This window comes from Microcebus murinus, chromosome 29, assembly GCF_040939455.1.
Source record: "Microcebus murinus isolate Inina chromosome 29, M.murinus_Inina_mat1.0, whole genome shotgun sequence".
NCBI classification, from domain to species: Eukaryota; Metazoa; Chordata; class Mammalia; order Primates; family Cheirogaleidae; genus Microcebus; species Microcebus murinus.
In genome coordinates, this window is record NC_134132.1 from 3,590,592 (window position 1) to 3,604,772 (window position 14,181).

Genomic DNA, 14,181 nt, shown 5'->3' on the forward strand with positions numbered 1-14,181 from the left:
AATCGCCAGTGACTGTTGTGAACATAATTCCCTGAACATTCAAACCTCGATTGAGGGCAGCTACAGTTGTAAAGAAACAAGGGTCTTGAAACTTTAAAGCTGCACTGGTGCACATCACAATGCAACAAAGTAAACACGAGAAAAACTTAGAACATTGTTTTAAAAAACAGCAGGGCAAGCAACTGATCCTTAGGAGGGCACGCGGCTGCTGGTTAGGAAGCATTTCTAGAGTCCGATGCATTTTCAAAGCCGGGTACAGTCATTACCGCAGCACACCCTTGTGAGGTAAGTGTCTCACACCTTAGGTCCATAAATGAAAAGCCCAAGCACGGAATGACTAAGTCACCCGCCTGAGGGGAGTGAGTCAACGTCCAGAGTCATAGTCGCCGGCCTAGCGACCCGGCCGTCAGTCCAGGGCTCGGTCAGCGGGGCCCCCGGCGGCTTCCCTGGCTGGCACCTGGACGAAAGCCGTTCCCCTCACGATAAAGCAGAATAGCGGAGCCCACTGGACGGGACTTCCAAGTAATTCTGACCTCCACGCAGGACTTAGCCCGGGGTCTCACTCCCAGGATTCGGGGCAGGGACAGCCGCCGGCCACCCGGCCCGCCGCGGCGAGCGGGCGCTGTGGGCGGCGCCGCCCGCGTTTCTGTGATGGCAGCGGGCGGCCGCCGGCGCTAGCGCAGCCGGGCGCGGGCAGGCTCGTCGCTTAGACGCCTCTCCGTCGCCGCCTCTTTCTGAAACTGAGAGAAAATGGTAGGAGCGCAAAGGAAAACTACCTAAACGCGCAAGCGACTCGTGCTAGGCCCTCAGCTAAGCCAATGAAGCCCGACTGTGTGTGCTGAGCCGCAGTTCCCAGCCTTCGGGGAGATGGGACGACGGGGCGACAAAGGGCAGAGAAGGCATGCCTGGCAGTAAGCGCGACCGCAGCGCTGCAGGCGGAAGAGCAAAGGACTGAAAACCACCCTCCGGCACGCGAGTGTCCGCCACGCCGAGAGCCGCGCACCCTACCCATCCACCACGTGACCAGTTTTTTAAAAACTTCTTTGCCTTAAAAAAAAAAAAAAAAAGAGAGAGACTCCACTTCCCAGAAGCCTCTGGTTCCCCACGCAGCCGCAGTCTTGCGCAGGCGCCGCCAGGGCCAAACGGACACGTCCGTCACGTGGACAGTAGCCGGCCAATCCGGTTTGAATCTCATTTTTTTCCTCTCACCCCCCCTTCAGGAGCGGTTGTGCGATCAGATCGATCTAAGATGGCGACTGTGGAACCGGTGAGTATTGCCTTCGGCCCCCACCCCCACCGGTCCCCGCGCTCCGGCTCCCTCCGGACCCGGGCACCCCGCGGGACGGCGTTCCCAGCGCGCACTCTGCCCGTGGCCGCCCCCTCCCCCTCGTCCCGGGCCTGACCTCCCGCGGGCGGTGGGGCGTCCCGGAGCCCGGCCGCGGCGGCGTGTAGCGCACACGTTCCGGTGGGCCGCGGGCCGGGAGCGGTGGGGGAGGGGCGCGGCGCCTCCCGCGGGCTGCGCGGGGTCCGCGGGCGGAGGACCGGCCGGCCGGCCGGGGGTGGTGCCTCCTGGCCGGGAGGGCGCGGGGCCGGCCCGAGCGGGCCCGGATCCGCAGGGCGGGTGGGCGGCGAGCCGGCCTGGAACGAGACGGACGAGGGAGCCTCGGGGCAGCCTTTCCCTCCCGCCCTCCTCCGAGGGCCGGGCGGGGGCCGGGCCGGCGCGCGGGTCTCCGGCGCCGGTGGGCTGGGGAGCCGGTGGGCGCGTGCTGCCGGCGGCGGCCGGGCGGGAGCGGTGCTGCGGCACGCGCGGAAAGCGCCGGCCTCGCCGCGGGGCTCGAGGGGCGCGCGTGTCACCCCGCGCCGCAGGGCGGCGGGTGGGCCGCGGGGGGCGGGCCGGCGTGGAGTGCGGAGGAAGCCCCGCGCTGCGGCGAGAGCTCTGGGCGTGGGGTGCGGGCGGCGGCGGCGAGGAGGGGACCACTTTGTCCTGCCCTGCTGCCCGGGACTGGCTGTCATGGAGGGCAGGGGGAGGGGCGAGGCTGCCGGCGGGCCTGCCGCGCCGCCCGCGCCGGCCCATTCATTCTCCCGCGGGCGCGCGCCTCGGAGCGGGTCTGGAGCCGCCTGCTGCTCCGGGTCTTTCACTCTCCGGGAGGTTTCCAAGACGAAGTTTGCTGGAAATAGAAACTTAACTTTTAAAACGGTTTCCATTTGATTTTTTCCTATTTATCCGTGCTGCAGGCTTTCCTCCCAATGTAGGTAGGCACCATTTTAAACTTAAGTGAAGCAAACTGATCCCAGGGCAAAAAGCACCTTTAGGGGTGCTTTGGTAGTCACCCCTAAAGCAGAGGCTGTCTTTGTCATGATCTGGATTTGCCAGCTCTGGCTCACTGAAATATCTGGGCCTTTGCCGTCTTTTTAGGACTGATACACCTAGGTGACAGTGTCTTGGGTGCATAATGGAGTTTATTAGCAACAAGAAAACCCTTAACACTGTGAAACCAATTCTAGACCTTGGTTATCAGATATTTTTGTGTATCTTTAAATGGTAACTTGTGGTTTACCAGTTTGCCTTGACTCTTGAAGACTTTTATGACTATCCCCAAAACTCTGCTAATAGACTACAAAAAGGCTAACTTTTCGTTACATTGATGTAAACTGTCCTTACCTTGTTGCAGAGTTTAAGGCAGTTTTTCTGCTTGATTACTACTTCTTTTATTGGCAACCAGTTTTTATTTTGTTCCTGAGAATTAGGCTGACTGCAGAACTGTCTCTTAAGTTCCTGATACAATTAACTGACTTAAGAACATTAATGTTATATAACATTAATTAAGGATAAATACATAAAATTTAAATATAAAAAACCCTTTTGACAGGTTCACTTTTGACTGGATTTGTTCCTACCCACTATGCCAATGTCAGTAAAAAGCATTACATCTGGTAACAGGGGCACAGCTAAAAATCTCTAAGCAATAAAACAACAGTGAATTCCATGAAGTTTCAGTAACATTTGGGTCCCTTGGATTTTACAGAGCTATGCAGTTTTATTTTGGCAGCACAGGACAGAACTACAAAGTTGTGAAGGTCTGTTTTGAGTCAGTAAATATTTATAGCTCTTGATATGTTTAGGAGGTTATACCAAGTGTTCTTTGGGATACAAAGTTAAACAAGATGTTGATTCTATACCTTGTTGAAATGTAAACTCTTAAGGAGCTTAATTCACAGTGATGTGGTCAATGATACGGTGTTTGTTCTAGTGCTAACTTGGAGAGATTTGGGTAGTGCATTTAAATTTGTGGAGTAGGGGAACCTAAAAACCTAAAGTGTATGGAGATGGGAACCTAGATAGAAAGAAACTATAGTAGTTTGGGCATATATGTAAAATAGTATTGGAGCATTCATTTTTAGTGAGAAATGCACATTTTTTGTACTTTTAATGCACTCTTGTCTGTAGAGGCTAGTTATGTAGAATTCTTTTTTGACAGTTTTAAATAGTTGGATTTTGTTTTTTTGAAGCAACTGATTAAGATTGGATTGTAGTGAAGTACAAGAATCTTGAAAAGAAAAATTAAGGGAAGCATTTTATCTCTTTACAGGTGATATGGCAAAATTTTGAACATTGGGACAAAATACTCTGCCGTTATCCTATTGACATTTGAATTGTGACTAGGTCAAAATTAGACTTACCATTAGTCAGTGAAAATGGCAAGGCAGTTTTCCCGGGCTATCTTACCTCCAGTGGGTCATGTTTCTTTGCAGCTTTATATTCATTCTGCATTCTTCATTATTAGACCTTTGTTTTAAACTAATTTGTTCTTTTCAAAGTAAGAGATTAATTCTGATTACTTTAAACTGAAGGTATGTAATTTTGTTTTTACATTGTATCTCTTAAATTTTTTAAACTACATTAATTTCGTAAGTGAATCAACTTGGACAATCAGTTGACCTAATGTTTCTTTTTATACTTTAGAAAGATGCTTTGTATTGCCTAGAGTTTATTAAGAGTGAATAAGGCTTACCTGGGTTCAGTGGGGTGTGCGTATCATCCCAGCTACTTGGGAGGCTGACCCCAGAGGTCACTTGAGTCTAGAAGTTTGAGGCCAGCCAGGCAACATGGCAAGACCTGTCTCTTTAAAAAAGCAAAGGAGCAAGTAAGGCTAAAATAAATACTGACAGATATAGGTTGTGTTACATAATTCAACGTATTTGTTAATGAAAAACTGTTGAATGACAAGTCAACTTTGCAAATGATCATGAGGGTTTTTTTGCTTTAATGAGAGAACCTAAACCAGATATATTTGGCTTTGGTGTTTATGTTCAAAATTTCACTTCATTTTACAATCTGAGTTAATTCAGTATAGACATAGACGCAGTTAACACACAAGTTGCAGAGAATTGTTTGTAAAATGGATTATGTCATCTTAATCCAATTTGCGTAGAATTTTTGTAGACACAAACCCTTCTTTTTATGTTGTTTGGTTTGTATAAAGTTAAGAATATAATAGAAGGACCAGCATTCTTTAACAAGGGGCCTTTGAAATAGTTGTTCTAGCAATGGTAATTTTACTTTTCCTTCCCTGCTACCACTGGAAATTTCATTAATCTATTGGTACCAGAGGGTTGCACCATCTTTGTCAGAGACTTTTTTTTTTTATTATTTTTTATTTTGAGACAGAGTCTTGCTTTGTTGCGCAGGCTAGAGTCAGTGCCATGGTGTCAGCCTAGCTCACAGCAACCTCAAACTCCAGGGCTCAAGCAATCCTCCTGCCTCAGCCTCCCGAGTAGCTGGGACTATAGGCATGAGCCACCATGCCGGCTAATTTTTTTTTTACATATATTAGTTGGCCGGTTAATTTCTTTTCTATTTATAGTAGAGACGGGGTCTTGGTCTTGGTCTTGCTCTTGCTCAGGCTGGTTTCGAACTCCTGACCTCGAGCAATCTGCCCAGGTCACCTCGGCCTCCCAGAGTGCTAGGATTACAGGCGTGAGCCACTGCGCCCGGCCATCAGAGACTTTTAGAAGTGGAAATGATCATGGGTTATAGTCTCATTTTAATATCTGTGTGACTTGGAAGACTGAAATTTGTAATTCTGGCTGAAAATGGAAATAAGATAATCTTATAGTGGTTTTGATTTTTAAATGCAGTATTCAAAGATGACAATTTGTCAGTTATGAAGAACTAAAGTTGATTAACTCTATGAATGTGTCGCATGCAGGTATACCCATACATACACCTATCTTTTTCTCTCGTTGCTAGGAAATTCACATAGCTGCCTTTTGATTATCAATCCTTGGCCGTTAACAAGAAATGGATGGCCTTTGTATGACCCACTGCTCTGAGATAACTCTTCCCACTCCTATCCCTACCATAAAAATCACTAATGTTTCTTCAAAAGTCTCTAGTCCTGTCTGGAGAAAAAGGATGATTTTTGTCTCTAAAATACTGATAGTCATTTTTAGACATTTCTGGAACCTGAGAATATAGTCAGAAATCTAAAATTTTTTTCTCAGTTAGAATTTTTGAAGCATTATTCCATAGAAGCAGTGGGAAGCTGAAGTTCAGTCATAACTATGTTCAGTAAGTTTCTGTGGAGTCATGGCAGGTCTAACCAGTATTGATTGAGTTTCTAGGGGTATGGATTTATAGTTTTAAGTAACTGACTAAAAAAAAAAGGACCTTGTAAACACAACCTGTTAGTAACAGCTATTTTTAATGTAGGCAGATCTTTATTTCTTACTAATTGCTACACATGGCATTTACTATACAGTACTGCACTGCACTGAGGCACTGCACTAAGTGCTTTGCATATATTACTTCATTTAATCCTTATAGCTGCCCTGTGAGGTAGGTGGCATTATTTCACAGATGAGGAAACCATGGCACAGAGATGGAGTAACTTTGTGTGACTAACTTGCCCCAAATCGCACAGCTAATAAGTGGTGGGGTGGAGTTAAAATTAAAGCAGCCAAATTACAGAGTGTGTGTTTTTAACCATGACACTGTCTTTCCAGTAGGCAAGCAGTGTGCTTTGCTTGGGTGACTTCAGAAGGGGAGACTAATGTTCATAAACTTAACCTAGGTATTTTGCTACAACTATAAAATACAATGTGTGCACATTTGTTTTTTTTTTGTTTTTTTTTTTGAGACAAGAGTCTCCCTTTGTTGCCCAGGCTAGAGTGAGTGCCGTGGCGTCAGCCTAGCTCACAGCAACCTCAAACTCCTGGGCTCAAGGGATCCTCCTGCCTCAGCCTCCCAAGTAGCTGAGACTACAGGCATTCGCCACCATGCCCGGCTAATTTTTTGTATATATTAGTTGGCCAATTAATTTCTTTCTATTTAAGTAGAGACGAGGTCTCGCTCTTGCTCAGGCTAGCTTCGAACTCCTGACCTCGAGCAATCCGCCCGCCTCGGCCTCCCAGAGAGCTAGGATTACAGGCGTGAGCCACTGCGCCCGGCCTGCACATTTGTTTTTAAGCCCTTTTGAGTAACAAAAGTATAGAATCATAAGAAAATAGCACGTCGGTGTCTGAATCTGAGGACTAAGGAAGCAATTAAACTGATCATATTTTAATAACTGGTCTAGAACTTTGTGGGTAGATTTCTAAAGAAGGTGAATGACCGCTTCCCTTTTCTTTTCTCATTTGATTTCTGGCATTTGCCAGTTGAAATATTTTGCAACTAAAAAAGTTTTAGTAAATTTTTTTTGTTTGTTTTTTTTAAGGCATAGTATCTCTCTCTCTCTCTCTTGACTTGGCTAGAGTACCATGGTGTCACCCTAGCTCACAGCAACCTCAAACTCATGGGCTCAAGCAGTCCTCCTGTCTTGGCCTCCTAAGTAGCTGGGAGTACAGGTGCACACCATCACACCCGGCTAATTTTTCCTATTTCTAGTTGCCCAGCTACTTTTTTTTTTTTTTTTTTTTTTTACTATATTTAGTAGAGATGAGGTCTCACTCTTGCTCAGGCTGGTCTGGAACTCATGAGCTCAAGGAATCCTACCATTGCGGCCTCCCAGAGTCCTAGGTTTACAGGCATGCCACAGTACCCAGCTGTAAATTTTTTAAAGTTTGTGAATTTGGAATTTACTCTAAACTACGTTAGTACTTTAAATAATTTTGGTGAAAGTCTGCTAAAGAGTAAAACAGTTAATTTGAAAAAGTTTTGGCTAAAATCACATTTACATGCTTTTTTTTTTTTTTGGAGGCAGAGTCTCTGTTGCCCGGGCTAGAGTGCCATGGTCTCAGCCTCGCTCACAGCAACCTCAAACTCCTGGGCTCAAGCAATCCTCCTGCCTCAGCCTCCCGTAGCTGGGACTACAGGCATGCACCACCATGCCTGGCTAATATTCTCATTCTCTCTCTCTCTCTCTCTCTCTCTCTCTCTCTCTCTCTCTCTCTATATATATATATATATATATATATATATATATGTATATGTATATGTATATATATATAATATATAATAATCTCTATATATATACTCTAGCCCAGGCAACAGAGTGAGACTCTGTCTTAAAAAAAAAAATAAAAAATAAAGTGCATTAAGTAAAATACATAAGATTATAAAGGAAACCAATTATGATGAAATACAAGGATTGAATTAACATGAAAGATATGAAGGACACTGTCTGGGAAAGGCTAAGTTCTATCTAATGTGAAAAACCTGTCTCCTACCTATCTTCCCTAGCCACCTTTTCCCCCTTTCCAAAGTACCCACTGTTATCAGTTTTTTGAGGATCCTTCTAGAAAAGGGCTGTCCAAGAGTACTTTCTGTGATGATGGAAATTTTCTGTTGTGCTGTCCCAATACATTAGCCACTAGCCACACTTGGTAATCGAGCATTGAAAATGTGGCTACTGCAACCAAGGAAAAGAATTTTAAACATTTCCTAATTTTAATAATTTTAAATTAATTAGTCACACGTAGCTAGTGGCTACCAAATTGCACAGTATGGCTTTAGAATCTAGACATATTCTGGTGTATATAACCCTTGTGTACATATCGTATTTAGTTTAATTTTGTAAGATATGTCTGGATATGTCCAGTTTGGTTGAATTAATTATTGTTTAGTTTTATAAAGCTGCTCTTCTGTCTGTATTTTATTTATTTTATTTTTTACTTTTTTATATTTTTTTTCACTTAAAGAATGAGAATCTGTCTGTATTTTAAACTTTCAAAGATAATTATATGTCTTGAATGGAAATAAAATTGTCATGGGTTAATATTTTTTGCTATTTTTTTTAATGTGTGTGTAAATAGGCAGGTTTTTTTTGGGGGGGGGGCGGCTAGAGTGCTGTGACATCAGCCTAGCTCACAACAACCTCATACTCCTGGGCTCAAGCAATCCTCCTGCCTCAGCCTCCTGAGTAGCTGGGACTACAGGCATGTGCTACCATGCCCAGCTAATGTTTTCTATGTATTTTAGTTGACCAGTTTGTTTCTATTTTTAGTAGAGATGGGGTCTTGATCTTGTTCAGGCTGGTTTGGAACTCCTGACCTTGAGTGATCCTGCCCACCTTGGCTTCTCAGAGTGCTAGGATTACAGGTGTGAGCCACCATGCCTGGCCTAAATAGGCAGTTTTATGTAAAAGAGTATGCAGTGAAGTCTCCTTTTCAAGCAGATCTCTATCCAGGCAGATCACTTCTAGAGGCAGCCAGCATTGTCAATTGTTTATCTTTCCATAGAGATTTGTATATATATTAAAAAAAATAGATGGTAGCCAGGTATGTGCACTATTCTGGCACACTATGTTTCTCACTATGTCTTTTAGAGCAGTATATAATCTCAAATGTATCTTTCAGGTGTGTGGTGTTTAGGTTTGAAAAATCTGAAAACCTAGAATGTTGTATAAGGAAAGGACAGGATTGCCACTGTTCGATGAAGGCTCCTAAGGAAAGATAATCTGAACACAGTTTCTGGTTTATAGTTTGGCTTCAGCTTCCTGGAATTTCTACTGGAGCCCCTTCTGGGGAAACCAGTGGACAAGATCATGAATGGGTCCTGGGAAGCATAAGATTTTATAGTTGTTGTCTGGTGGCCTGTGGTGTGGGAGTAGGCTTCTTTGTGTTTTAAGATTGGACTAAAGAAAGCTGAAGTCTTCTGGTGTAAAATTCTTAGCTGATAAAGGAGGGTGTGGGGCACAAAGGACATCAAAGGAACTTCATGAATGCATGGTCATACTGAGTTCAGTATAGATAAAAGTCTGAGCCAGAGACACACTAGAGCATTTGGTATTTTTTAGAAAAGGCAGAGTAATAGGCATCTTGGTCATAACAGCCATCGAATCATATTGCTCCAGTCACATTCACCTGAATCACATTGCTCAACATCTGTACTGTTGGTTTTTATATCTGGTAAACATCTGTCTTCCTTGGATCTCCTTTAACTATGTTTTTTAACTATGTCTCTCCTTTAACTATGTCTCTCATCTGTCTTCTGGGTTCCACCGCTTTGTTTGCTGTGCCCCCTATTCCTCTTACTTGGTTTCTTGTCTCACTTTGGTGGATCATGTCTCCAGTAGTTTTTTGAGAAAAAGTACATATATTAAAAGATTTTTGAAACCTTGAATATTAAGCACTGTCATATCTGTAGTTTGGCTGGGGCATAGAATTATATTCAGAATTTTGAAGATATTGTTCCATAGTCAACTTCTGTTGTAGCTGTTAATAAGTCTAAAATTATTCTGATGGCTCTGTGTGTGTGGTATGTTCCTCTCTCACCCCCACTCTGTAGAAATGTAGGGACTCTTTCTCTGTCCCCATTTCACGGTGACATACCTTATATATATGTCTGTTTTCATCCATTGGGCTTTTTAAATATGGCATTCATATCCATCACTTCTGACAGATTTATTGGTGATTTTTCTCTCGTTTTTTTCTCTTCTCTTTGAAACAGCTATTCAGATATTGGATTTCTTGGACTAGTTCTCTGGGAAATTTCATTTATTTTCCACCCTTTTATGTCTCATGTTAAGTTTCCGGGTGTTCTCTCTCTCTCTCTTTCTCCCTTCTTCCTTTTATCCTCCCTCTCTTTTGTCTTTTGAATGTTCATTTTTATAGATTCCTGTAGTTGTTATATACATGTAAAATCTTAACTTAGCCCTTTGAGTACATATGTATATATGTATAGATCTGTATTTTTAAACGTATTTGCTTTTCCTGAAGCCTGTTTCCTCCAAGCTGCTTATTTTTATTTTGAACTCATAGCAGCAAACCTAGTGACTTGGAGTAGCAGAGAGGATTGAGGGATCTGGCTGCTTCCTGAACAGCTTTCATGGAATTCTCTTTAATTTATCTCCTTTCTTCACTCCTGCTTTTAAAGGTGCTGCCAGCTTTTGACTTTAAGGATCTTGCTGAGTTCATTGATTAGTTTCTACTTGTCCATCTGTGTTCTGTCTTCTTCCGTTTTTGCCTTCTCTCCCCATGCTTGTGTGTGTTAGTTCTCGTAAATCCCTTTGCTGTAGTTTAGCGGGATTTGGGGAGGGAGCAACATTAGAATCATTCATTTGTGCAGACATTTGAGTGCCTAGTACGTGTCAGGCACTCTTCAGTGCTTTGCCCAGCTTTTCTTTGATCTTAAAGTTACTGAACTACTGAACAGGAAAGAAATAAATGACACATTTTAAAAGTAACTGATTGTTGCATTCTGATTATAGAATGCTGTGTTACAGTTTTTCTATAATATTGGCAAAAGTGCTAGGAATAGTAAATTTAGCAAGTAATATGCAGCATTCATGTGCCCAAGTACGCGTACCTTCCTCAAGTGCCCAGGAATTATAAACCTGACAACTAATTTGCAGGATTCATAAATAAAAGCAATGCAACTATACTGCGGAATACAAAAGAAGGCTTTAATAAATGAAGAATCATAATTTGCCATTGAAAAAGACTTAATATTGCAAAGATGCTAGTTCTTACTGAATTTAATAATTAAATTCAATAAAAGCTGAATCAAAATGCCAAAGTCTTTGCAGGTGAGGTGGGATGCTACACTTTATGCTGGGGTTTGCAAACTGGTCTGCTAGCTAAGAATGGTTTTTACATTTTAAAGGGCTGTGAAAAGAACCAAAGGAGTAAGTGATAAACTAAAATATTTACTCTCTGGCCCCTTATAGAAAGAGTATGCCAGCTGTTGCTTTTTGATATGATTGTGAAGTTTATTTGGAAGTATAAACAAATGAGAATTGGCAGTACAGTTTTGAAAAGGGGAATGAGAAACTTGCCCTACCACAGGGAAAAACATTAGACAAAGGTAACTTTCAAAGATGTCATATTGGTGCAGGAGGGGACTGGCATATTATTGGAACACGCTGAGCAGTCCAGAAGTAGACTTGGATGTGAGCACTTTAGTATGATTTTATTATAATAAATTTGGAACATTAAGATCAGTGTAAAGAAAATAAAAATCTGTAATCCCAACAAATAGGTGTTCGCTGGTAATATTCTAGGTCATTTGTGAACTTTTTTTCCTATCATGTCCCTCTTTGTTCCTTTTTCTTTTAATTCTTTGTTTTCTTAGAACAGTTTAAGGTTCACAACAAAATTGAGTAGAAAGTACAGAATTCCTATATATTTTTTACCCCTACACATGCATGGCTTCCCCACTGACATCATCATGCACCAGATTGGTACATTTGTTACAGTTGATGAACATACATTGACTTGTCAGAGTCCATACTTGACGTTAGGGTTTACTTTTTTTTTAAAGCCAATAAAATTTAGCAGTGGGGGATTGTATACCAACTTTAGTGTTATAAGTTAATAATGTTAATAAGTTTTGATTACCAACTACCATTGGACCAGCTTATATTAGAGTTTTAAAATAATTTTTCCAAGCATCACATTTAGTGTCTGCATCAGGAACATCCTGATTTATCTGTTGAGATACATACATATCAAGAAAAAATATATATATATGGTTTTTACTAATATAAAATATATAAAACTGTCATTATCTGACAGTTTCTTTGAAGAAGCCTCTTAGAATTCTTTTTTTTTTTTTTTTTTTTTTTGAGACAGAGTCTCGCTTTGTTGCCCACTCCTGACCTCTAGGAATCGGCCCGCCTCGTCCTCCCAGAGAGCTAGGATTACAGGCGTGAGCCACCGCGCCTGGCCTAGAATTCTGTTTACTGGGTTAAAGAGTGTAGACCGGGCGCAGTGGCTCACACTTGTAATCCTAGCACTCTGAGAGGCCAAGGCTGGTGGATTGTTTGAGGTCAGGAGTTCAAAACCAGCCTGAGCAAGAGCGAGACCCCGTCTCTACTATATATAGAAATAAATTAATTGGCCAACATATATATAGAAAAAATTAACCGGGCATGGTGGTGCATGCCTGTAGTCCCAGCTACTCGGGAGGCTGAGGCAGGAGGATTGCTTGAGCCAAGGAGTTTGAGGTTGCTGCGAGCTAGGGTGACGCCATGGCACTCACTCTAGCCTGGGCTGCTGCCTCAAAAAAAAAAAAAAGTGTAGATATTTTTTTTAATGTTTGGAAGCTTGAACATTCATTCATTATCTTAAGCTGGTTGTAATCCACTCTATAATCCTGGGGACATATGAAACTGATTATACTACTACACTTGGTTTTAATATTATTGCACTTTTAAAAAATCAAATAGAATTTAAAGAGTTTAACTGCTTATTTGTTGAAACTGACATGTAAAGATTGATTTTCTTAAAAACTAAAATTTAGGCCAGGCGCGGTGGCTCACGCCTGTAATCCTAGCTCTCTGGGAGGCCGAGGCCGGCGGATTGCTCAAGGTCAGGAGTTCGAAACCAGCCTGAGCAAGAGTGAGACCCTGTCTCTACTATAAATAGAAAGAAATTAATTGGCCAGCTAATATATATAGAAAAAATTAGCCGGGCATGGTGGTGCATGCCTGTAGTCCCAGCTACTCGGGAGGCTGAGGCAGAAGGATTGCTTGAGCCCAGGAGTTTGAGGTTGCTGTGAGCTAGGCTAACGCCAGGGCACTCACGCTAGCCTAGGCAACAAAGCCAGACTCTGTCTCAAAAAAAAAAAAAAAAACTAAAATTTAGGCCGGGCGTGGTGGCTCACGCCTGTAATCCTAGCTCTCTGGGAGGCTGAGGCGGGCGGATTGCTCGAGGTCAGGAGTTCAAAACCAGCCTGAGCAAGAGCAAGACCCCGTCTCTACTATAAATGGAAAGAAATTAATTGGCCAACTAAAAATACATACAAAAATTTAGCCGGGCATGGTGGCGCATGCCTGTAGTCCCAGCTACTCGGGAGGCTGAGGCAGGAGGATGGCTTGAGCCTAGGAGTTTGAGGTTGCTGTGAGCTAGGCTGACGCCACGGCACTCACTCTAGCCTGGGCAACAAAGTGAGACTGTCTCAAAAACAAAACAAAACAAAAAAAAACTAAAATTTAATTAGTGTCATTAAATTTTAGTTGTGCTTTTCAAAATTTTAAAAGGTATAAACTTAAGCAGCAATTAAATTCTTCTTTAGAAATTTTGCCTTTCAAATATTTACTATAAAGCTTTAAAGAATTGAAATAGAAATTACCATGCTACTGCAACTGACATAGTTTTGTGTAGTGTAAGTGCTTGTCCTAATGTCATTTTAGTGTTACTGATGTACTTTGAATCATTTTTTACTTTTGTGTAGTGTTCAACTTATGTAAGTCTTTATTTATTTAATTATATTTAGTGATGGGGTCTTATTTTTTGTAGAGATCAGGTCATGTTGCCTAGACTAGTCTTGAGTTCCTGGTCCCAAGCAATTGATTGTCCTTCCTCAGTGTACCAAAGAACTGGGATTATAGGCATGAACCACTATGCCTGGCCAGGAAAATGTTTATTTTAAAATGCAACATAGTTCCCCCAAGTCTTGTATTTTTAGCATTATAGTTAAGAATACATCTAAGTTTTTTTTATTTTTTAGAGTCTCACTCTGTTGCCCTGGCTAGAGTGCCCCATGGCACCAGCCTAACTCACAGCAACCTCAAACTCCTGGGCTCAAGCAGTCCTTCTGTCTCAGCCTCCCAAGTAGCTGGGACTACAGGCATGTGTCACCATGGCCGTTTGATTTTTTTCTGTATATTTTTAGCTGTCCAAGTAATTTTTTTCTATTTTTAGTAGAGACAGGATCTCGTTCTTGCTCAGGCTGGTCTAGAACTCCTGAGCTCAATCATCCTCCCGCCTTGGCCTCCCAGAGTGCTGGGATTACAGGCA

At 42.6% G+C, this 14,181-nt stretch overlaps 1 protein-coding gene across 1 annotated transcript in view; it reads left to right on the forward strand.

Annotated features, from left to right (window-relative positions):
• Positions 1 to 267: 267 nt before the first annotated feature.
• Positions 268 to 14,181, forward strand: part of EIF4E (eukaryotic translation initiation factor 4E) — a 38,892-nt gene continuing 24,978 nt past the window's right edge. Inside the window, exons 1-2 of the mRNA XM_012738422.3 lie at positions 268 to 285; positions 1,221 to 1,267. Coding sequence (XP_012593876.1) covers positions 1,250 to 1,267 — 18 coding nt within the window. The 5' untranslated portion in view covers positions 268 to 285; positions 1,221 to 1,249. The remainder of the gene's footprint in view (positions 286 to 1,220; positions 1,268 to 14,181) is intronic.